The 24,782-nt window shown below is 35.8% G+C and overlaps 1 protein-coding gene across 3 annotated transcripts in view; it reads right to left on the reverse strand.

The window, feature by feature from the left end:
• DGKH (diacylglycerol kinase eta) overlaps positions 1-24,782 on the reverse strand; it is a 98,803-nt gene that overhangs the window by 26,368 nt on the left and 47,653 nt on the right. For all 3 annotated transcript variants that reach the window (XM_077765667.1, XM_077765666.1, XM_077765665.1), the window contains 11 exons: positions 20,742-20,841; positions 18,951-19,224; positions 18,061-18,183; positions 14,220-14,351; positions 8,591-8,708; positions 7,634-7,744; positions 7,397-7,493; positions 5,264-5,371; positions 3,386-3,499; positions 3,009-3,143; positions 1,955-2,118 (listed from right to left, as the gene is read on the reverse strand). In XM_077765667.1, coding sequence (XP_077621793.1) covers positions 1,955-2,118; positions 3,009-3,143; positions 3,386-3,499; positions 5,264-5,371; positions 7,397-7,493; positions 7,634-7,744; positions 8,591-8,708; positions 14,220-14,351; positions 18,061-18,183; positions 18,951-19,224; positions 20,742-20,841 — 1,476 coding nt within the window. The remainder of the gene's footprint in view (positions 1-1,954; positions 2,119-3,008; positions 3,144-3,385; positions 3,500-5,263; positions 5,372-7,396; positions 7,494-7,633; positions 7,745-8,590; positions 8,709-14,219; positions 14,352-18,060; positions 18,184-18,950; positions 19,225-20,741; positions 20,842-24,782) is intronic.

Consider the following 24,782-nt stretch of genomic DNA (forward strand, 5'->3'; position numbering starts at 1 on the left):
CAGAAACATTCTGATAAACACTTGGCTCCTCTTCACCCTTCCATCTCACATTTTCCACTCTCTCTGCCACCCCAGTTCCCTGAGATTGCCTAAAGACACTATGCACTTACACCCCTCTGGGCCTCTGCCCAGACCTGTTCCCATGTTTAGAATGCTCCTTCTCTTACTCTCCCCCAAGACTTCACTGAGAGATCTCTTCTTCCAGGCAGCCCTCCCTTACTTTGTGGCCTCCTCTGTTTATCCACAGCATTCCCCTCTGAGTCTTGTGAGTCCTTTGGCTGCACTTTTCCCTACTACCCTGCCAGCAAATTAAGAAGAGGGACCACCACACAGCCATTTTGTCATCCCCAGGGCTTAATATAGAGGTTTGCATGCAGCAGAGACTCAACATTATTTGCTGAATATTAAACGAGTAAGTTTTGAAAATAGATGCGTGAGCCTGATTTTCATCTTTTGCAAAATTAAACAAAAAGGCAAATAAATATATGGGGAACCAAACTAGGTTGGCCAAAAGCAAGTCTGGCCAACCTTCACTTCCCTTTTTTTGATAAGGTTATTTGGTTAGTTGACAGGAAGTTAATACAGGAAGTATATTTGGTTTCAAGGGAAATAGTATAGGAAGTATATTTTGGTTTCAAGAAAATGCTGTAGTTCTATTTTTAATTTTTTAAAAAACCACCATATTGTTTTCCATCATTTGTTAATTAGCTTGATTATGGTTAATTATTTGACAATGTATACACATATCAAATTATCACATGTATACCTTGTGTATATCAGTGATTTGTTACTTATCCCTCACCAGGCCTGGAAAAGAAGGAAAAACAACCCAACGGTAAAGTGGGGTCCATGTAAGTTGTCTGTAGCACCCTGAAACTAATCTCTGTGGGTAAGAAGCTGGGAGGTACAATAACGCAGTTCTGTACATACATCTGACTATTCATTTTCTTTTACCTTGCTTCTAAGCAACTTAGTGTCTTGCACTTGTACTTTATTCTGTTTCTGAATGTTGGTCTCCAGCTGTAGGGAGGAGACCCTTTTCTCTTACATCTCCAACCTCTAGTACATTCTAGGTTTCTAACAAATATTTAAATATTTGTTCTCCTTCTTTTCGTTTTCAACATTTTTATCAGTGACCAGATGAAGTGTGGGAAGAATAGACTAGCTAAACTACCAGAACACTAACTAGGCCAGACATGATGTGCTAAGATATGGTAGGTCTCACTGAACCTTCACAATGACCTGCAAAGTTAGCTCTCATTAGCCCCATTTGGTAGAGAAGATTTAGGTGAAGAGGTGATAAGTAACTTGTCCATGGATGCCTACCCCGCTTCTCCCACTGAAGTTTACTCCTGCTTATAGGGATTTAGATCTGTTTCTCTGTTTTACATTCATGGAACTTGTGTGGGTTGTTTTGTTTTCATTTCTTCCCTTTCTGTCTACTAAAAGTAGCTTCTGTGTTGTCTCCCAATCTCTGGGTATGTCTTTTGGAAACTGATTCTCTTACTCTTCCCACCCACACATCCCCAGATGTCCTTGCAAGCAGGGTGCATGTTTATATTTCCGTCTACATTCCATAACCATTTTAATTAATAATTATAAGATAACATATCAGTAAGTAGTACAGTGTAAAGACTGTGTAAAACTGGGGAAATAAACAATAACAGAAAGCGCACTGTGTGGTAGGGTACATTAGGCAAGCTCCCCACTGGGGTTCAGCAAGTCCAAGGTCTGTTCGACAGAGAACACAGGTGTGCACCTGTATGTGCAGGGAGAAGGTCCAATGAAGGAGGGCAGTCCTTGCTGAGGCATGAATGAGGCAGCAAATGAGGAAGGAGAGTAAATGCATCTCTTTGGGATACCCCTGAACGACTGAAATTATGTATCTAAACTAGAAAACAACACTTGCCAAGGCTAGAGTTCTCCCCACCCACAGCCGGCAGGCCCGCCATACCTGGTGATGAGCTCCTCCGCCGCCTGGGAGCACAGCTGCATCTGGGACACCTCCTCCGTGGCCAAGTCAACGGCATGCTGGATGTACAAATGGGTTCGGAGAACTGGTTTACCGGAATCGCCCTTCTGTTTATCTTCCCAAGATTTTAGAGTGCTTTCAAAAGCCTATTTAAAAATCAGTATTGCAAGGAACCGTCAGTTTGAAGCTCTGAGACCAAATAAGTGTATATTGAGATGTTACACAAATGACTTTAAAACCGTTGCCTTTTCCTAATCTAAAGCCTCGTTAAAGAAATCATAAGATACAAAAAAGATTGCCTAACGCTTTCCAGTGTTATCATACAAAGTAAGTAATGTGATCAATGACAGTGAATGCATCACTGAAAAGTTTTAAAAAGACGGCTTCAGTGTCTGCCTCAATCTTTATATGCACAACGGACAAGATGGGTTTTGGCAGTCTCCTCCGTTATGGGTATGGCCTTAATTGAAACATGTATTCTGGAAAAGGCAAAACTGGAGAAAGTAAAGCGGTAGATGGTTGCCAAGGGTTGAGGTAAGGGAGGGAGTGACGGATGATAGGTGGAGCACGGGGAATTTTGAGGATAGTGAAACTATCCTGTATGCTACTATAACAGTGGATACAAGTAATTACAGATTCATCAAAAACTATAAAACGTACATGAAGAGTAAACTATGAATTTTAATTAATAATTATCAATATTGGCTCATCAGCTGTAATAAATGTACCACACTAATACACAAGATGTCAATGATAAGGGACTATATGTCAGTGAGGTAAGGAGGTAGATGGGAATAGAATTAGAATTCTTGGTATTTTCTGATCAATTTCTCTGTAAAACTAAAAGAAACAATAAAAATATAGTCTATTAACTTTTAAAAAAAAAAACCCCTAAATGTTCACATTTAAAATTACAATGACCTGTCAGATTTAAGAGACCATTTAAATATTTTTCCATGGTTTCTATTTTTCGTAACAATTGAATATTTTTTAAAAGTCTCGATAAAAACCTAGAGGAATGTTTTTTTTTACATACCCTGTCCCTTGTTAGCATCTGAGCTCTGTTTTTGTGCACAATTTTGATGATCCCTGGCGGCTGCACCCAAGCTTCGCCATCTACCTGCACGGGGACTCCCTCATCACCAAATATAGTGATCTTTACTGTGCGGCACTGAAATAAAACAAGTTGTTTTAGAGAACAAATCATCCCGAGAAACTGACAATCTGCATCCAAGCTTGACTTTGAGTCCATTCCGTGGGACGGAATGTCTATTTTTCCACTTACCACGGCACAGTAACGACCAACATGACAAAAAGTTCGTATTTTATAGATGGACAGGCAGCATAGGGGTTATTCAGAATAGCTTCCCATGGCCCAAGGAGGGAGGTCAGGTTAGAACAGAGAAAACAAACCTGGGCTATTCGGTGATGCTGCAGTTTAATGACCCTTGAAACTGCCATTTGCATGCTATCAAATATTGCAACGACTTCCAGGATCTTGTCATCAAATGATGGTGCAGCAAATATCTGAAAGGAAAAACTGTATTACATTTCCTCGGATGAGGTTAATGTTTCGATGAAGGGGCACATCAGCAGTGTAAATTCTGCAACATATACAGTAAAAAAAAAAAACCCTATGAAAATAGGAAGCAGAAGTAAATTTTATTAGGAAATGATAGGCCAAGGAACATCACCACCCAAAAAAACCCCACTGAAGATGATTTAATGTAAGAAAACTTAATAAAAAAGATTTAAAACACACATGGATAAAATGTTCATGCCCTTCATAAAGCACTCTTTGAACCAGTGAACTATTCTATTCTAAATAATCCATCTTGGGGATGCCTGGGTGGCTTAGTCAGTTGAGCGTCTGCTTTTGGCTCAGGTCATGATCTCTCAGTTGGTGGGTTCAAGCCCCGCGTTCGGGCTCTGTGCTGACAGCTCTGAGACTGGAGACTGCTTCAGATTCTGTGTCTCCCTCTTGCTCAGCCCCTACCCTGCTCTGTTTCTCTTCTCTCAAAAATAAAATAAACATTAAAAAACATTTAAATAATCCATCTGGGCATAAAATGCATCAAATATCTGTTCACATGTAACTCAGATGTCCTGATAAAATGATGCATGTAATTTCAGGAAACCTAAAATACCCAGTTCACTTGGTATGTTCTTTTTTTTTTTTTTTAACTTTTAAAGGTTTTTATTTATTTCTGAGAGAGAGAGAGTAAGACAGAGTGGGCAGGGGAGGGTCAGAGAGGGAGACACAGAATCCAAAACAGGCTCCAGGCTCTGAGCTGGCAGTCAGCACAGAGCCCAATGTGGGGCTCGAACCCACGAACCATGAGATCATGACCTGAGCTGAAGTCAGAGGCCTAACTGACTGAACCACCCAGGCACCCCAATTTCTTATTTTTGTGAGCACACTGTGTGGTTTTAAATCCTGTCTCTGCTACTTCCTGTGTGAACTTTGTGTCAGTTTCTTCATTGGTAAAATTTANACCCCAATTTCTTATTTTTGTGAGCACACCGTGTGGTTTTAAATCCTGTCTCTGCTACTTCCTGTGTGAACTTTGTGTCAGTTTCTTCATTGGTAAAATTTAGATAAAAATTGTGTTTGTCTGAAATGAATGTGGAGCTCTCAGAACACTTATTACCTAGGAGGTGTCATTAGCTTTATTTATCTTTATCTTGTTGATTTCTTCCCATCAAGATATTGAAGAATGGAAGAGTAGTTACAGGCTGACAAAAAATTCACAGCTAATGTAAATTTTATAGTTGTCACAGTGTTTTCATTATTATATGTTACATTGTTAAGCTGCATTTTTTTCTTTTTTGACCGAAAGTCTAAAAACAGGACAAACATAGACCTAAATGTTAATGGACAAATGAGCTCTCTTAGCATTTCTAAAAATAAAGTAATGGACACATAAATGTTGAAAGTTAAAAAGACAGAAAGGTATTTTGGTAGGCAGAATAACATCTCCCTTTCTACCCTAAAAATGTCCACGTTCTAATCTGCGGAAGTAGTGAATGTTACTTTATGTGGTCAAACAGGCTTTGCAGGTGTGATTACCAGGGGGGACGTTGAGAAGGAGAGATCACTCTGGATGATGTAGTGGGCTTGGTGTAATCCCAAAAGTCATTAAAAGGGGAAGACAAGGGCAGTACAGGAGATCAGAATGATGCAATGTGAGACTCAACGTGCCTTTGTTGGCTTTGGAGATGCACGAATGGGCCATGACCCACGGAATGTGGGCAGCCTCTAGAATTTAGAAGGTGCAAGGAGATACTTACATCATCTTCTTTAGTTCCACCCCAAAAGTTAGTGCCTCCGGCATAGCTGGGAATGTTCAATACTGCTATTCCTTGCAGACTGGGGAGAGGAATATACTGCCCATCACACTGTAAGGTAAAAAGCTTACAAGTTAGATAAAAAGAGCAAAATCACTAGTTGGGAAGCCACTAGAAGGCCAAAGGCAAAGGATGATGGAGGGAAGGGTGTTGGTAATGTTTGCTCTCCTGTAAATATATTCCTACGCATTACCTTTATCTTATTTTTTTTTTAACTAAAAAAAAATTTAAGGTGTAAATTACCTTTCTATAAGGTTACAGAAAAACAAACTTAAAAATGTAAACCTCTTTCTGCCCAAATCAGGCAGTACTTTTCTTGAGTTTTCTTTTTTAAGTCACTTGTATTTTTCCTCGTATTATGGTCATCTTTGTGCTTATTATAAGCATCCTTTTGGAAGCAAGTTGAGTGAGGGCTTCTGGGTCCTAGCCACCTCATCTCGCCCGTCTCGGAACTCCTCATACTGGGCTGGTCCTCTGTCACTAACTGGTGGCTGGCCAAAACTCAAGCTGATTTCTCAAGTAGTCAGAACCAAAACCAAGGAGAGAAAAACCATGCATGTCAGGAAGTATCCCATACTCACTCTGTCTTCTAATTAATCACAAAAATGAAAACTAAATTACTACTTAAATAGGGAACAAGTATCATATGGCTGGTGAATTATTATACATGACATGTAAGTAAATTCTCAATCTTTCATCTTAAAAGAGAAGAGCTTGCAGATGTCATACTTAAAATAGGTGCTATATTTTCATTAAATAATTCTTTCAATAAAAAATAATTAAAATAACTTTATAAAACTTGCATTCTAATACCAAATCAAAATCGTCCCCAGTCCTTAGAACAAATGAAAATCCAATTCCAATCCATTTTCAACCATTTTAAATAACTGAGAATATTTTGATTATACTCCTATACATATTTTTTACACTTTCTTTTCTTTTTTTATAAAAACAAATTCAAAGTTCTATACTCTATCCCAGTACCTAGGGCCAATCATGTACACAGCTATTGCCCAACTGTGTATTTCTTAAAATGAACAGACATTAAGTATTTAGTAGAATAATGAACTTTTTCTGAATCCAACAAATTGAACAGGTATCTCTGTGTGCTTTAGAAGAAGCCGTTTAAATCATATCACCAGCCTAAAGGAGATGGAAAAAATGTCAGTGATATCCATCTTAATTTCACAAGTGGTGATAAATCAAACGAGCTGATCATGTGATTGTGTTCTAGAGTGGAAGGTATAACAGATTTATCTTTATGAAAGCATTTAGTTGATAATGAATGAGCCAGTGCTCATTCCAGTATTAAGATAACACCTAAAATAAAAAATGTGCTCTTTAATCCAATAAGCTGTAGACTTAAGATCTGCAGACTTTTTTGTATGTAGGCTATAACTTAATTTAAAATATCTGCTTATAAAAAGACACAAGATAGGAAAGACATGCATACCGGTATAAACTATGAGCCCTGGATCAAGGGTGAAAGAAAAAAATTTCACAGAAGTTAGTAGGCTTTTCAGAGCCATGTCTCCAACCTTCTTTTTCCTCTTCTTGGAGAAGACTAAATAACTTTTGCTGTCCTTAATTTCCTATTTAAATCAAAAACTACTGAAAAATTTAAATGCTCAAAATCTCTTTTTAGTTTACTATTGTTAGAAATAATTGGAACAAATATACATTTGAATTAAAAGAGTCTATTTACTATAAATGTTTTTTCCAGGGATTTGTTACACTTCAGGCCATTATAGAATTGGGTCAACATTTGTAAACTTAAATGAGAAAATCTGTGAGAATCTGTTACAAATGCTCTCCTATAAATGCACTCTCATAGCTGCACCTTCTCACAGGCTAACGTGACTCCACATAGCATCTAAATTTCAGGAGTGAATGAGAATGATAATTAAGTGTGTCGTTCATATCCAGTGTCTATTCCTCCCTTAGTATAAAGTTGGTAATCACTTCCATTGAGTGTTTAAACACTCGAAGAGGAATTGAGGCCAAATGAGCTCCCCAAATGAAATTATTTTTCTAAGTAAAATAACCTGAAATATCTTTACTTCAAGATGAACTTACCTCAAGTTGAACCCTCTGTTCTAAATTCTTGTACGACCTCTGTAATAACTCCCGGGTTCCAAGGACTCCATACCACATCAAATTTTTAGTTCGGCTCCTGAAAATAAACATTGGTAGACAATTCAATAGCTATTATTTGTTCGCTCTTTAAAGGCAGAGCGAGCAAAAGTGGTAATAAATGAAATTAAAGTGAAATTGCCTTCCTGTAATAACATTATTACTATTACCCAAAATTACCTGCATTTTTCAGGGTGCTCCTCTCTCTTATTATTAAATTCTAATGAAATTTTTGCATCTAATCCAATCCCAAAGTAATTGTTCATGACACATTTTTCTGAATATCCATCTCTGTGATAATATGGAAAAGTACATAAAAGTCAATTTCAGATTCATCACAATTACAATTGGCACACAAAACAGCGCGTAACACCATTTAAGCTTCCATTCCTTACAGAAGAGAGTAAATTAGCAGGAATTATTTCCTGTTTATATGCCATGTGTACAACCCCAGTACATATGTGTAATTTTTGGTACATGTGATAAAAGGGATAGTGGGCAAAGCACTATCTATTATTTGTAATAAAACCTTGGTTCTTTTACTTCCCACTTGAACCCTTCACTACATATACAAGTGGGAGGGGCTGGCAGTCAGGTGCCAATGTTCCTTTCTTGATCATTATTAAGTCTTCTCCACTGTACTCTTATTGATGGACAAACTACATGTCAAATAACATGACTTTAAATTAAAACAATATGGTGAAGTCTTTGAGAGATGTCATTAGAGAAATGAGATATAAGTACAAAATTAAATATGGAAGTAAAAGTTCATACTGAACTGCCAAAAACAAAAACAAAAACAAAAGAACCCTGTACTTTTAAGAAGGGAAGAGATCAGTGTGGGCCAGATGCTTCCTGAAATAAATAATACAATATTGCAGGGAAAAGTGACTACAGGTGTGCCTCATTTTGCCATAGGGAAATGGGCTGGACAGAATCTACCTCCAGAACAAATCCTGAAAACCACTGTGTTTCAAATGCATCAATGTACTCATCATTATCATCTCTTGAAACTTTCTCATGACCCTTTTTGTGTGGCGAACAATGTTTCTTGTAATGCATTGACAGTGTTACCATTTGTATAAAGTAAAAACAAGAAAAGCCAAAATGAGATATTTACAAAAGTATTTTTCTTACACGGAATCTGGATCTGGGTCAATAAAAGGCGTTGCACCAAAAGGATCAATATTTGCTAGTAACATTTTGTTGATAATAGAACTCCCAGCAATTGAGGCAGCTAATCCTGCTCTTAAACCTGGCCAGAAAAATAAATACACACAGGATCGCGTTAAGAAAAAAGACAGAGAAAGAGCCAGTGCATTGTTTTCAGGCTTAATCTCAGATATCTTGCTCCCAAACGTGATTTTAAATGTCTGCTCTTCTCATTATTCAAAACTAACAACATTGATAATTACACTTAGAATAAAAAATGTCATAAAAATGCAGCTGATGAAGACTCAAATAATTGAGTCTCTCTGTGACAGTTTCTCATTTACCATTCTAGTGATTCTATAACACCAACAAGTAAATATTACCTCCTATGTTAAGCAAATAAGGTGGTAAGTCTGTAACAAATTTGCAATTAAGGCTAAATTACCAAGAATGTCAAGGTATTACCATTTCCATGCTTTGAAAGCATAGATAATAATATTCACTTAAAAATATTAACAGATAGGGGCGCCTGGGTGGCTCAGTCAGTTAAGCGCCCGACTTTGGCTCAGGTCATGATCTTGTGGTTCATGAGTTCCAGCCCCATGCTGGGCTCTGTGCTGACAGCTCAAGAGCCTGGAGCCTGCTCTAGATTCTGTGTCTCCCTCTCTCTCTGCTTGTTCCCTGCTTGCACTCTGTTTCTCTCTCTCTCTCTCTCTCAAAAATAAACATTAAAAAAATTTTTTTTTAATATTAACATCTACTAGTTGAAAACTCAGTGTTGGTAACAACAGTTAAGTATAAAAATATGGAACACAGGTATTTATGAACTTCAGAAGAATACAGTATTCAGTGTAAAAAAAAGCAGCATTTATCTTAACTTCTAAATATGTAAAACTTCAAATTTATTTCAACAAGTAGTTAGCATTCTACTAAGTAGTTATGATATTCAAAGCTAATCAATTTTATGATCTACCCAACCCAATATTGAGGCTAGAAGCATTAAACTCTGCAAAGAAGACAAAATAATAAGGGCCTACGGGAACAAACAAACAAAAAGGAAAGAATAGTGAAGAAAAATATGTCAGGGAAATGAGAAACACCAGGAAATTAGTCCTTTCTTTAGTAAACATTTCTTTCCCTAGCAGTATGTTCTTCTCAGAAGATAAGAATTCATTATTTCAGTTACAAAGTGTAGCTGGTTATCAAATAATCAAGATGAATTTTATTCGGTCATTTAATTTCATAGTTTTTAATATGCTATGACATAGTTATTATCGTTTCTTTTATATGTAAATAAGTAAATAAAATGAACAAAGTCACCATTCTGGTGAGGAATAAAACTCATTTTGAGAGGCGAAGAATCAGACTCCAGCTGCCCCACAGAAAAGGATGATATTTTATAAAATGTTTTAAGGTCAGCCATGTTTGTAGCTTCAGCCAGAAACGTCATCTCATGATTTCAGGTTTGAACAGAGATATAACCTCCAGACATGAAGGTCTTTCCAGAATCAAACATGGCTTCTGGATTTATCTACTTTAATATTTCACTGAGATATAATTCACGTACCATAAAATTCACCTTTTAAGTAAGTGCATAATTACACAAAGTTGAGCAATGATCAATACCATCTAATTTAGAACACTTTTTATTACTCTACAAAAACACCCCATGCCTGTTAGTAGTCATTTTCCTTGCTCTCCATTCCTCACATCCTCAGACTCTGGAAATCACTAACCTCCGTTCTCTCTAGACTTGACTACTCTGGACATTTTATATAAATGTAATTGTATAATATGTGGCTTTTTGTGTCAAGCTTCTTTCACTGGGCATAACGTTTTCAGAGGTATTCATATTGCACCATGTATCAGGGCTTTGTTCTTTATTTTTCAAGAATTTTATTTTTAAGTAATCTCTACACCCGGTGTGGGGCTCAAGCTCACAACCCTGAGATGAAGAGTCGCACGCTCCACTGACTGAGCCAGCCAAGCACTCCAGTGTTTTTTCTTTTTAATGGCTGGATAATAGTCCGCTGCATTTTAGTCCAACCTGTTTTTCAAAATGGTTGCACCATTTCCTATGCTCACCAGCAAAGTATAAAAGTTCCAACTTTTCCATGTCCTTGCCAGTTATCTGTCTTCTTGGATCACAGCCATCCAAGTGAAGTGAAGTGGTGTCTCGTAGTGGTTTGGGTTTGCATTACCCGGATGATTAATGATGATGAGCATCTTTTCATGTGCTTATTGGCCACTTGTAGATCTTTTTGCAAAAGTGTCAACTCAGATCCTTTGCCCATTTTTAAACTGAAGTACTTGTCTTTTTATTGTTGAATTTTAAGAGCTCTTTCTAAATTTTGCATACTAGTCCCTTACCACATACACTGTTTACAAATATTTTCTTTTATTCTATGGATTGTCTTTTCTTTTTTCCTTTTCATTCATCCTTTTTGATTTAGGAGAGGAGAAAGTTTCATGGAATGCCACAACAACCCAGAATTTGCAAAAACTAAAAATCAATGTACCATTTTGATGATGGCAGATTATTAGTTCATCAGACCAATTACCCCTCCTCACTTTGAGGGCAAGTTGAAAAGCTGAGCAAAATGTAAAATTAATTTATTTGAAGATCATTAAAGACCAAAGATGAGGCCTTACCAGTGAACCATCAGAAAAGGAGAATGTCTCAGTCAGGTGAGCCCAGGACTTAGGAACAGTTTTTTTTGTTTTGTTTAACTTTTTTTCTAATTTTTTTTGTTTTTGAGAGAGAGCGAGAGAGCGAGCGCACATGTGTAAATGGGGGAGGGGCAGAGGGAAAGTGAATCGCAAACTCAGCATGGAGCCCGATGCAGGGCTTGATTCTACAGCTGTGAGATCATGACCTGAGTTGAAATCAATAGTTGGACGCTTAACAGACTGAGCCACCCAGGTGTTCTTAACTTTTTACTTTATATTATTGTGGTAAGAATACTTACTACGAGACCTACCCTCTTAACAAAGTTTTAAGTGTATGAGGCAGTATTGTTAACTCCAGGTACAATGTTGGAAGCAGATTTCTAGAATTTACCTTGCTTAACTGAAACTTTATGCATGTTGACTGGCAGCTCCCCATTCCTCCTACGTCTAGCTTTTGGCAACCACCGTTCCACTCTTGGATTTTATGATTTTGACTATTTTAGATACTTCATAGACGTGAAATCAGGTAGTACTTGTTATATTGTGACCGATTTATTTCACTTAGCATAATTTCTTCCAGGTTCATTCACATTATGACAGATTGCGCATTTTTTTTTTTTAAAGCTGAACAATACTCCATTGTATGTATATACCATGTTTTCTTTATCCATTCATCACTCAATGGACATTTAGGTTGCTTTCATGTCTTGTGAATAGCGCTGCAATAAACATGGGAGTGCTAATATCTCTTTAAAATTCAGATTTCAATTCTTTTGATAAATTCCAAGAGTGGGATTGCTGGATCGTATGGTAGTCTTATTTTAGTTTTTTTGAGTAACCTCCATACTATTTGCCACAGCAGACAGACCATTTTGCATTCTGACCAGAAGTAGACTAGGGTTCCAATTTCTGAACATTTAAAAAAAAATTTTTTTTAAATTTATTTTGAGAGAGAGAGGGGCAGGCAGAGAGAGCAAGGGAAAGAATCCCAGGCACCCTCCACGCTATCACTGCAGAGCCCAATACAGGGCTCGATCCCACAAACTGTGAGATCATGACCTGAGCTGAGATCAAGAGCTGGACATTTAACCTAATGAGCCACCAGGCACCCCACATCCTCCCCAACACTTGTCTTTTAATTATTTTTTTTAACAATAGCCATCCTGAGTGGTGTGAGATGACAGCTCATTATGGTTTTTAATTTGCATTTCCCTGATGATCAGTGACTTGAACATCTTTGGTTTGGTACCAGTGTAACACTGGCCTCAAAGAATGAGGTGGAAAGTGTTCCTTCCTCTTTTAGTTTTTGGAAGAGTTTGTGAACTGTTGATATTAATTCTTTAAATGCTTGGCAGAATTCCAAATTGAAGTAATTTGGACCTGGCCTTTTCTTTGTAGGAAGTTTTGTTATAGGTATAGTTGGATTTTCTATTCTTGAATCAGTTTTAGTAGCTTGCATGTTTCTAGGAGTTTGTCCGTTTCATTGAAGTTATCTAATTTGTTGGCATGTAATATTGATAGCTTCCCCTTATAACCCAATCAATTTTGTAAGCTTGTTAGTGATGTGTTTCCTCTTTTATTCCTGATTTCAGTAATTCAAATCTTATTTCCTTGGTCACTCTAGCTAAAGATCTGTCAATTTTGTTAAACTGTTCACAGAACCAACTTTTGGTATCATTAATTTTCTGTATTGTTTTCTATTCTCTTTGTCATTTATTTCCATTCCAATATTTATTATTTCCTTCCTACTGATGGCTTTTGGTATGTCTGCTCTTCTTCAGTTTATTAAGGTGAAGAGTTATGTTTACCTCTTTAGTAGAGGCAGTTATAGCTATAAATTTCCCTCTAAACACTTCTTTAGCTGCATCAAGTAAGTTTTGGTATGGCATATTTTTGTTTTCATTCATATCAAAGGATTTTAAAATTTCTCTTATGATTTTTTTTCTTTAACCCACATATTTCTACATATTTGTACCTTCCCAAAATTTCCTTCTGTTATGGATGTCTAATTTCATTCCATCGTGGTCAAAGATCATCCTTTGTATAACATTTCAATCTCTCTAAATTTATTGAAAATTGTTTTAGGGCCTAATATATGGGTCTATTCTGGAGAATGTTCCATATGCACTAGACAAGGATGTGTATTCTGTGGCTGTTATGTGGAGTGTACTGAAGACATCTGTTAGGTCTATTTGTTTGTTTTTCAATTCTTCTATTTCCTTGTTGACCTCTGTCTACTTGTTCTATCCACTACTGAGAGTGGGATAATAAAGTCTTCAACTATTATTATTTTTGAATTGCAATTTACCTTTTAAACGAGCATGTAGGAGACACTGATTTTAAGGGTGTAACTGGGGATCCAACCTACTCTGGAATTAATCTTGAGAGTTCTCACTAAGTCACACAACTGGAATGGGAGGAAACACCTGAGACATCTATATTTTCCTCTTTCCCTGCTGTACAAGTTCTTCGGTTTTCACCAGCACTAACTGAATTCCGAGGTAAATTCACCTCATCAGAGCTGGTATAGACGCCTCAGATGTTCCAAAGTGAAGCAATATTACTAGTCTAAAAATGACTACAGAGACATCTGTGGCTTATAACTAAGAGGAAAACTGTGGAGATACTTAAGAGGTAGTAGAATATAGATCCGATTTATGCAAGTTGCTTAATAAATGCAGATTCCTGGGCTCTATTCTAGAAGTACTCAATTAAAATTTCTCAGGGCAGGGCCTTAAAACATGTATTTTAATACTTCCAAGGCAATTCTTACACACACACACACGTCTAAGGATCCGGAGTCTGGTTGATAACAGTGTTAAGAACATTCTCTCAAAGGGGTATTTATCTTTAAGAACACATTTCTACAGTTCATGGAAATGAATACTTAATACATTTTCACAGAAATACTTAAAAATACGTCGTGTTTTGGAATCTATACTACCTGGGCAGATTATTCTGGTGTTGAGCACAGGGAGGTTTTCTTTGCTGGTTGCCACAGCTGGACCAGGGCCAGAGTCAGTTTGGGAACGACTTGCCCGGCCATCTGGAGACCGAGGTGCAGGTGCGGTTTTAACTGTTGGCAAAAAGTCCCAATTGTAAAAAAGATAACGGTAAAGTGATAAAGGTAAGCAAGTCCTGATAAATTCAGGACATAAAATAGTTTAATGCATGTTTAAATCAATGAGCAGAGCTGAAAATATTACACTGTGTTTACCTATTCTTTTCCCATTGTTTTCACTTTCTTGAGATTTACTGAATGGAGGGATTCTGCCACAAGTCTTGATGTCTCATTTCAAACAGATGGAGATCAGTAGAAAATAGATGCCTACCATAATTAAAGCTCAGTAATACTCATAATTTGAATGTGACCAATGCATAGTGTTTTATGTAAATAATGAATCATGGGAATCTACCCCCAAAACCAAGAGCACACTGTGTATACACTGTATGTTAGCTAACTTGACAATAAATTATATATATATATAAAAATTTTTTATATATATATAAAAAGCAATTTTGAAGCCTGATGATTTTTGAAAATGGAACATATGTGTTATAATGTATACTACCAATGCAATGTTTTTGTCATAAATGTTGAGCAAATGATCAAAATTAATGAATGTAGTTACTAGAGCCAATATACGAAACATGAGTTAACATTGTCTTCTATACATGAAAGGAAAATGATATGTTTTTTCAAATGAAACCAACTTATGTTTCCTGCACTTCTCAATTAGTTATATATTCACAACAATGATTTGCCCAGAACAGTTCTATCATATTCTTGTAAATGCTCAATACATTTAAAAAGTTATAACCACAATTATTCTCACAGTAAGCAACAAAAAAAGAGATTTAATTCTGTGTAAACTGGGGCAATTTTTAATGGAGAGTAAATAGTATCTAACTCAATTAGGAGCTATTGGCAGGTGTTTAAAAAAAAAAACCCAGCAATCCTCAAATTCAATTTAAAAATACTTGAAAATTTAATTATCTTTACTCTCCCTAAGACTAATTACAAAATAAACATATCAATCTTACACTCTCTTCTGTCTCTTCAAAAACAGTCCAGCTGTACTACAGAAAAGTAGCAAAACAGCTCACTTTTTTTTGTACAGATGTGAGACCTGGGGCTAATCTTTTGATATCCATCTCTGATAAAAAGCAGACAGCATCCTAGTAACTGAGATTGATGTCACATTGCAGATAACTAAATTACTGTTTCATGTTTTTTCTTAAACATAACATCTCATTGATCATATTAACATATCATACTGTACACATCAGGCATATGAATTCTTGCATAATTTAATAATATAATGAATGCTTTTCAAAAAATAATGATTATTTAATACAGAAATATTTCTATTGCTACTGACTCCCACTTAATTGGATTACTAGCTAGAAAATAAAATCAAATATTGCAACATTAAAGACTTGTATAAACGGATGTCTATTTCAATATCAATCTCTAGAGCTGCATACCCGTATGTTTCAGTTTTCTTCTTTGCAGGCTACAGAGGAAGTGTTCAGTCCATGAGAATATAGTAAGGTGGGATGGTAGCTGGTTGGAAAATCAGTTACCATTTTAAAACCAGCTACCATTTTAACAGTGAGTGCTGAAAAATCAATCATCCAAAGAAAGCCATACCTTATCTTAGGGAAAATTATCAAGCAACATACTGTAAGGATGCCATTTTCAGACCTGCTTAAATCAACTTTGTTAAAGGATGAAAACATACAAGTCAGCTCATTAAATTCTAGATGAAGTAAATCTGAGATGATACAATCAAGCTTCCAAAGATTTTGACAGGATCCAAATTGAAAAGATAAAAAGTTCATAGGGATGAGCATAAACTATTATAATTAGTTTTAAAAAATCACTTGCACAAAATAGGAGGAGAACAGGTTTATATAGCATTGCTATATAATACTTCATGCCAAGAAGAACTCTTGGGTAATCCTTATCAAATTAAAATTGTACAGAATTGTAGTATAAGGCAATCAGTGTGCTATTATCTGGAGGATTGTGTTCAAAACGAGGCATCATACTGACCAATTGAGTGCAACCAGAAAAACAAAAACATTTGAATCAAGTTAAAAATTGGTAAAAGAATTAGGAGATAATATAGAAAAGAAGGTATAAGGTGTGGGAAGAGGATATGATGCCATGAAAGCTGTTTTCAAGGTCTGCCACGTGGCAGAGTTATCTTCAATACTGTGAGCTAATACATATGAAATTGCATTTAAACTATCCATAAAGCACCACAAAAAACCAGCAGTTGTTACTATTAACATTATCACACATAAAACTTCATTAATTAGTGTGATCATGGGTAGAAATTTAAGAAGAAAATCTAAAGCTGAATATAGAGAAAAACTTTCTCACAACTGAGAGCTGATGTTAAGAATGGGATGTATTGAAAACGAGTGGTGGGGCGTCTGGCTGGCTCAGTTGGTAGAGCTTGGGACTCTTGATCTTGAGGTCAAGCCCCATGTTGGGTGTGGAGATTACTTAAAAAAAATACAATATTAAAAAAAAAAAAGAAAGTGAGTGGCCATCTGTCAAGAGGGTTATAAAGTATGCCTGTATTGGATTATATGCTGCGACAGGGACCTTTAAGGTCCGTATAGTCTAGTTACAGAGTTGGTTGTACACTGGAATAGGTACATACAAAGCCTAAAAGGGCTAAGGTTGTAGAATATGTATGCATTGGTTGTATGCCATACATGTGAGGTCTGATTTCAAAGTTTCTAAGAGTTTTACATATAATTAAGGAGAATTTTTTGGAAGTTAATGTAATTAGTAGCAGCAGCAGTGGTGGGAATAGCACTAATAATAGTGATAATGACCGCAAATGCTCCTTCACAGCACTATGTACCAGACGCTATTCTGGGCACTCCACATATATTAACTTCTTTAACTTTCACCACAGGTAGACATGTCATTATCTGCACTTGACAAATGAGGAAACCATGGAGAAATGAAGCAACCTGCCCAAGTGTGTATGTAATGAAAGTAAAGCAAAAGCTTAATGATCGCAAACAGCTCCGATTTAATAATGTTGACTTTTCATTAGTGTTATGCAATTACATTCATATTATCGTCTCAGCTTCATTAGTACTTTAATTTCTGCTTTGTTTTATTCTAGGAAATTAATAGTTATTGCTTTATACAGTCTGAAATATTAAAAATATAAATTCATCTTTGAACTGAAAAAGGCAACTACCTATCAATTTCCTGGAAAAAATAATTTTAGATGTCCAGTGCTTTTAAAGATCAATTTAGCAACAGGAATTAGCAAACCATTCAAGCTGATCAGTGGAGTTCAACAGGAATCAGCAAACCATCCAAGCTGATCAGTGGAGTTCAAGGGACTGCTAAACTACTGAAACGCCAAATTCCGTGCCTCTGGGACGTATAGGTTTCACATGATTTTCAAATGCATCTGTGGGCTAAAAACAGCTTAAAATCTGTTGATTTAGGTGTTTCTTCCCTTTTTCTTCAAGCCAATGAAGATTTTTAGCTATGGTTGGTCCAATAATCCTTAGTTTATTATGATGATCTCCAGATTATATGATTAAAAAAGGGATGTGAGAGTACTTGACAAGGGTCCAAATGTTACCTTTATTATTTTACTATTCACAAATATCTAAGCTTTAACTTTTGAAAAGCCTTGTTAAAATTACAATACAAAGTTTATTACAAACTGATAAGCCTTTTGAAAAGTAAAAGCAGAATTATATTTTATTTAATTCCAAAATAATTATAATTTTCTTACCACTTGATGGGTCTTTTGCACTGTCATCTTTAGATTCTTCTTTAGATTCATCTGTTTCTGTACTATCATTATCAAATGATTGGTTAACTGGTTCACAAGGGTGAACACTCTGGTCATCCAGAACTTTAAGAAGTAAGGAGAGAAATATGTTTGGACGAGTAAAAACAAAATCCATAAATATTAATATAAGCTCAAAAAGGAAAAGGAAACAAACCAAAAGAAGTTCCATATCCACAAATTAACACTACTTGATAATAAGTTTGGGGGTGATGTGTCTAAGTATTAGAGATTATACAGCTAAATATTTAAAATTATAAAAATTATATTTTATCAGAAGAAAAAATTTAAAAAATTGAGAATAAAATATAAGTCCAACTACAAGTTATAACCTATAAAAGGGTTTTTGAATATTCATTTTTATATTACAGTTAACTTTAGTCAACTACTAAAATTCTAAGAGAAGTACATACCTTATATTAAAACAAAAATTTAGTTACAGCTGGGACTTTTACAAAGTCTTTAAAAAACAAAATAAATGTTCAGGAAATAAACTTAAGAAAGTATTTTCAAAGTAGCTTACAGGTTTGATTTTCTTTAAGAACTCAACAGATTCTAATGAAGTAAAAGATACTTAAAATTTTAGAATTATTACTTAATTTTCAATATTTCCAGCATACTTTATCTCTGAAATGTTACTTTATGTAACATGAATATGTGGATCCTTACTACTAAAACCATACAGGGGATAAATTTCATTCTAATGGCCCTATGTTCCGTCTTGCCTGAAAATTCTGTGTGTGTGTATAGTCTGACCGGTGTGAAAATTTCACTGTGCTTGCAATATAAGAATGTTGCTAACTTCTTCAAAAGCTACTTTTGTTCATGTGTACCTTTGCCGGCTTCTTCAATGACTTGCCTCACTGCTTTCTTTAAACTGTTTGCCCGCAACATTATTTCATTTGGTTTGACAGCTCTCTGGGAGGAAGGTTTCACAGGGTCATCGGTGAGTTGTTCTTTGTTTTCACACAAAGATTCTTCGCTGGAAGATTCCACAGTATCTTCTTCTACAATGAGAGAGCTGATGCCGGGGAGAACAGGGGCAGCCTGGGAATCTGTGTGCAAAGCTTGAAGCAGTTGTTCGAGCTTTTCATTTAGGACTGAACACTAAGAAAACAAAAATACCGTAATGAATCTCCACTTGGTGGGAATGGAAAATGATAATTTAAGTGAATGGCTTCTGATTTTAGAGGAAAGATGCCTATATTAATATTTACCATTAACTGGCCATCTGTTATAAATTATATTTTAGAGTTTATGGACTAAGCAATTTATCATTTTAAAAAAGAGCACAATTATGTACATTTTTACATATACTTCCAGAATATTCCAACTCTACCATCTTTATGTAACTATTTTCCCTTAAAAGAAAATCTCTATCATCTTTATATAGTTGTTTTTCCTTAAAAGAAAAGAACAAACACTTTAAAGCGACACATTACACAGAAAATTTACACATTACACAGAACATTTATGCATTATACAAAATACTGTGTAAACTTTTTACGGTAATCAATGTATGGTACCATTTTTGAGCATCATAAACTACAGGTCTGGCTGAGCCTTGGTAAGCTCTCCTTCAAAGCTTTGGCTTTAAAAGGGGTGAAGGGTGCCTAAGGAATTAATGGCTCAAAAAAAAAAAGAGCAAACAAGGAAAATGCACAATGATAAAGAAGTAAAAGAAGATAGAGAAAGAAAACCTAGTTCTCAGTCCTTATTTCTGTCTGCTTCTCTTGAATGTCTATGGGTAAAGAAATATTTAAAACTGAAGCTGTTGATGTGACAGCCTAATTTACCTTTTATTGCCATACCAATTCCAGTTCCTTCCGCCTCCTTTTACTGGTCTTAGATGTCCTGCTAACACAAGGCTAAGGGGGAAATAGTTAAGAGAAAAAAGTGTGGCTACAGAGACCTTTCTGAAGCTCTCCACGGAGTAGAAAAATGAGAAGAAGCTGAAAATGTCTAATGTATGTTTATTTCTATTTTCTTTTCCTTTCACTCAATTAAACCACCATCTACAGCATGAATAAGGAGGAGACCATTCCTTTTCAAGCCCAAGAACCTTTTGTAAGAATGCCCTGTCATGTACATATGAGAGCAAAGAGAGTAGCTTTTAAGTTTCTTATTTTAGCCTCAGATCTGCTTATAAAGGGTTGAAAAATCTATTAAGAAAAAGGTAAAGCAAGAAACAGAACCCTGAAAGGGGCCAAGGGCCATACTGTCTGGAGAACCCAAGGAACGGCGCTAGGATGGATGGAGCCTGATGACCAGTTTGCCTGGAAACGGAAAGCCATTCCTCTCTGCACTGGAATCCCAGCGGAACCCCCATCTGTCCCCATGTGACCCGACTACTGTGCATTTCTCCCTCGAGATGTCAATCAGTGGGAAAAGGGAGTTGAGTTATAAAATTTGTGTTGTTGGATGGTCTTCAGTAATGCAGCTTTCCTACTGGATAACCATAAAATAGAAAATGTTTTAATCCCTCACATCTGATTCAAAAGGAATTTTTCTCTTGATTTCAGATGTTTTGGTAAGAAAGCCACTTTATCCGTCTAGCTGTAAAACACCGTTCAATGCCAGCATTGTCAGTCAAAACTTTCATGCTCTGAAGGTGACCTGCTTACTTTATTGGCCACAGCATCGGCTGCAACAGCATTTTCCAACGTTTTTTCATATGCCTTCTCCACTTTGGCAACAAAGTCCTTTACAGTTTCACATAGTATCCTTCGAGGAAAAGAAATGGCGAGATTCAGTAAACCCAGTAGGCTGATTTGGTCTGATTTACAAACATATTTTAAAAACGAGCACGATTAGGTAAACTGTCAAAATATAAGGACCATCTGTATAAAGAAAACCCATACTTCTATCTGAAGTGTAACACGTACTAGATTAAGTTCAAGAAATTCTAAGTGATAAATGAGAATGTACACGAATACACTTTGCTCTACATAACTTAACAAACAGTCCTTTTAGGGTTATAAGTCTTTCTCAAGTATTTACATTAAAATCTTGAGAAGAACATTTGTAGATCCCATTAAAACATTTAAAGCATTATCTCTGGCACCTTCTATATTTTCATAACAGAACTTGCAGTGTTTAAAAAAACAAAGATAAATTTGTCACTTAAATTTGTCACCGTCACTCTAATATTCATTACCTGGGTATCTTGAAAGTATATTGTTCCTAAAGGGGAAAGGGATTGTGTAACCAACCTGCCACTTGAATTGAATTCTATTCTCTGTAAATCTGTTTTTTCCTTAAGGTGACCAGTAGTGTCATATGCAAGACTAATTTAATTGAGATTTTGTTAGTGTCAACAATATATGCTTTACTTGTTTCTTTTGAATAAATTTGGTTTCTTTGCAATAAAAATAGATTAAAAGAAAAAATAATCCAAAACCCCAACACTAACTAAAATCTATCTTTCAAAAGTCTTTGGGACTGGTTTTGGAAAAATCCAACAGAATGGTATGTGATTAGCTTTTTGTATCCCGGTCTTATAGTGATTCTGAAAACAAAATCAGAACTATTTAAAACAATAACAGTTCTCTTTATCATGGATATAGTTTAGGAATTTGAAGGAAAAGACAAGCAGATTCCACCAATTATTCTTTTGATTATACTCACAATTTTCTCTGGTGAGTGATATAACAATTAAGTTTCTGGATATTTAAGTATTATGAAATCAAGCCATTTTCAATAGATAGAGTGTCTACACACACACACGCACACACTCCAAACCTTCACATTTATTATCTAAGAAATAAATGAATTATTCCTAACATTTTAACAATTTTTGTTTTCTTTGTGTTTTTTGGCAACCATTCTTACATTTCACTTGGACAAAGGGTTGTATTTCCTAACCTTCAAGCCTTTCTGTTGGCTTTTTAAATTCACAATCCATCAGGGACTCTAGCTAACTATTTAGTAGAGATGCATTCATATGCTCCACCTCCAGTTTTGTCCTCTTTGTTCATGCACAGTACTTTTACTGAACTTGTTGAAATATTAAAGTGAGGCTGTCGTGAAATTTCTTCAGTGAAGTTTACCGGAAGTTTCTCTACGATGTTCCACCTCTAAGAGGAGACACTGATCCTTTCTCTTCCTCACGTTTTCCAAAACAGAACTTTCCTTTGCTATTATTACAACACTGTCCTGAGAGCATTTTCTCTTGTAGAATCTGTGAAATTGCACATGCCATAACATTACCGTAGCTACTTTTGTTGGCATTTTACTAATTCTTAGGGACAGAGCCTGTTGGCCCATCAGCCTAGGAATGCAAGGGGCAACAGAGGCGCCATGTGGCTGGGACAGATGGAGGCTGAAGGGGGAGAGTACGATTCTATGTTAGAGAATACTTGCCACGGAAGTTGTGGGGAAAATTAGAAGAAATGGTCTATCTTAAGATCCAGTAAGTTTCATATTCCAGAAGATACAAACTATGTACGTTCTGGAGAAATGAACTAATTTTTTGTTATACCTGAATACTGAATGTAGAATTCTTAAAATTGAAACAAAATGTACACTACTATGATTTCAAAGCCAGACTACCTGGGAACTTGCAAATTGGAGGAAAAACAACTTAACAATGTATTTTCTATAGGGGCATCTGGGTGGCTCAGTCGGTTAAGTAACCAACTCTTGATTTTGGCTCAGGTCATGATCTCACTGTTCATGTGTCCAAGCTCTGCATTGGGCTCCATACTGATGGTACACAGCCTGCTTGGGATCCTCTCTTTCTCTCTCTCCTTCTCTCAATGCCCCTCCTCCACTTCCTCATGCACACTCTCTCTCTCAAAATGAATAAAAAAATAAATGTATTTATGTAATAACATAAAAGACATTCTCCAACTGATACAGTTTTCTACTTTAATGCATAGACTTCCATAAAACAGTTTCAAAAATCAAATAAATGAAAGTGGAACATGCATTTTCCCATAGAATTATAGTATTTTTAATCCCTAATTACATCTTAAATTAATGTTAGTCATAACTTTGATAAGCTATTTCCAAGCATTTTATTTCTTTAGTTTTATTCTCTTCCTTCCAAGTTGAACACAAATAATGTAGTTGCTATTGCACCAAATACTCAGTTGGTGCTCACAACAGTCCACATTTAGCACGCTTGATGATTTCCACTATGATCACAATCAGATTGTATTCATGGCATCTATACTTTTTATCAAGTAGTATCTTCATTTATCAGTTTTTCATTTATTTTTTTAATAGGGGTGAATGACAATAAAACATGCAAACACTACACAAAGAAAAATATGACAATGGTGCCCAAACAGCTGTGCATATTTGGCAGGAAGGGATCATCTGAAAAATTCACTTTCCATCTGATATAAAAAAGTTCCAATCAAGAATTAAAGATGATTTTCAAATATCAAAGCAAAATATATAAAAAACCATTACCTACTCTGTGCTCTGAGGAAAGATTCTAACAACTACATATCTTATCTCATCTATTCAGTGGGTGGGGATCAAAAATTTTATGGTTCTGTGGCAATAGTTCCAATCTTGCTATTTTTTTTCTGGCCAATGACCCCATATTCTAAGAAGTTTTGTTCTCAGAACAACTATATTTACTTAATAACTTTGCTTTGTATGTTTATTAATAAATGACATCTATAGTTGCTAGCTAATGCTTCCGATTCTCAGAAGGTAACTCATGTTGCCATACCAAGTGACATTTCAAAATCAAAGAAATGTTGACATGTTGGTTAACTCCTAGTAACTACATTAGTTAACCTACATATTGGCTATGCTAATGGAATATAGCTTTTCCATCAGTATTTTTAGCATGTAAAAAGTAGTCAAAACAGCTTAGGCTACTGAGATTTACTATTTTATAAAACAAGTATAAAAATGCCCAAGAAGGTTAAAACATTTTGCTTTAATATTATATCATGTAACAAGTAACTAGCATTATCAAAGGAAGGGAATTATTTCTGTTATCTAGGTAGTGGTTATAAGAATGTGTATGTGAATGTGTGTGTGTGTATTCTTTTCTCTCATCTCTAAGTTATACCATTATGATTTGGGCACTTTACCATGTATATGCCATGCCTCGATAACAATTTATTTTACATTGATTTAATTTAACTTTAATTTGACTTTATTTTAGAGAGAGAAAGTGAGAGTCAGTGGACATGACTGGGGGAGAGGGCCAGAGAAAGAGAGAATCTTACATAGGCTCCTTGCTCAGCATGGAGGCTGACACGGGGCTCAGTTCCATGACCATGAGATCGTGATCTAAGCCAAAATCAAGAGCTGGAAGCTTAACTGACTGAGCCACCCAAGTGCCCCGTAAAATTTTTTTGTTTAAGCAGGGAGAACTATTTTAGACTTTACAAATCTTAAAGGTACGCATAGCCCAAATGCAATACTTGAACCTTGTTTGGATTTTGATTTGAATGAATCAACTGTTTAAAAAAAAAAAAACGTTGAGATAATTTGGGCAAATGGAATATGGATTGCGATGGTCTTAGAGAATCCCTTAGAGGGACTCTGTGTTTCCCTCTCTCTGCCCCTTCCCGGCTTATGCTCTGTCTCTCTTTCTCTCTCTCTCAAAACTAATAAACATTAAGAAGAAAATGCCTGACTAAGCAGCAGCAGCAAAAACCCAGCAGCACACTATGCCTCAGAGAGCCTGCTGCCCA

Source organism: Crocuta crocuta, unplaced genomic scaffold, assembly GCF_008692635.1.
Source record: "Crocuta crocuta isolate KB4526 unplaced genomic scaffold, BGI_CrCroc_1.0 scaffold75, whole genome shotgun sequence".
Lineage (NCBI taxonomy): Eukaryota > Metazoa > Chordata > Mammalia > Carnivora > Hyaenidae > Crocuta > Crocuta crocuta.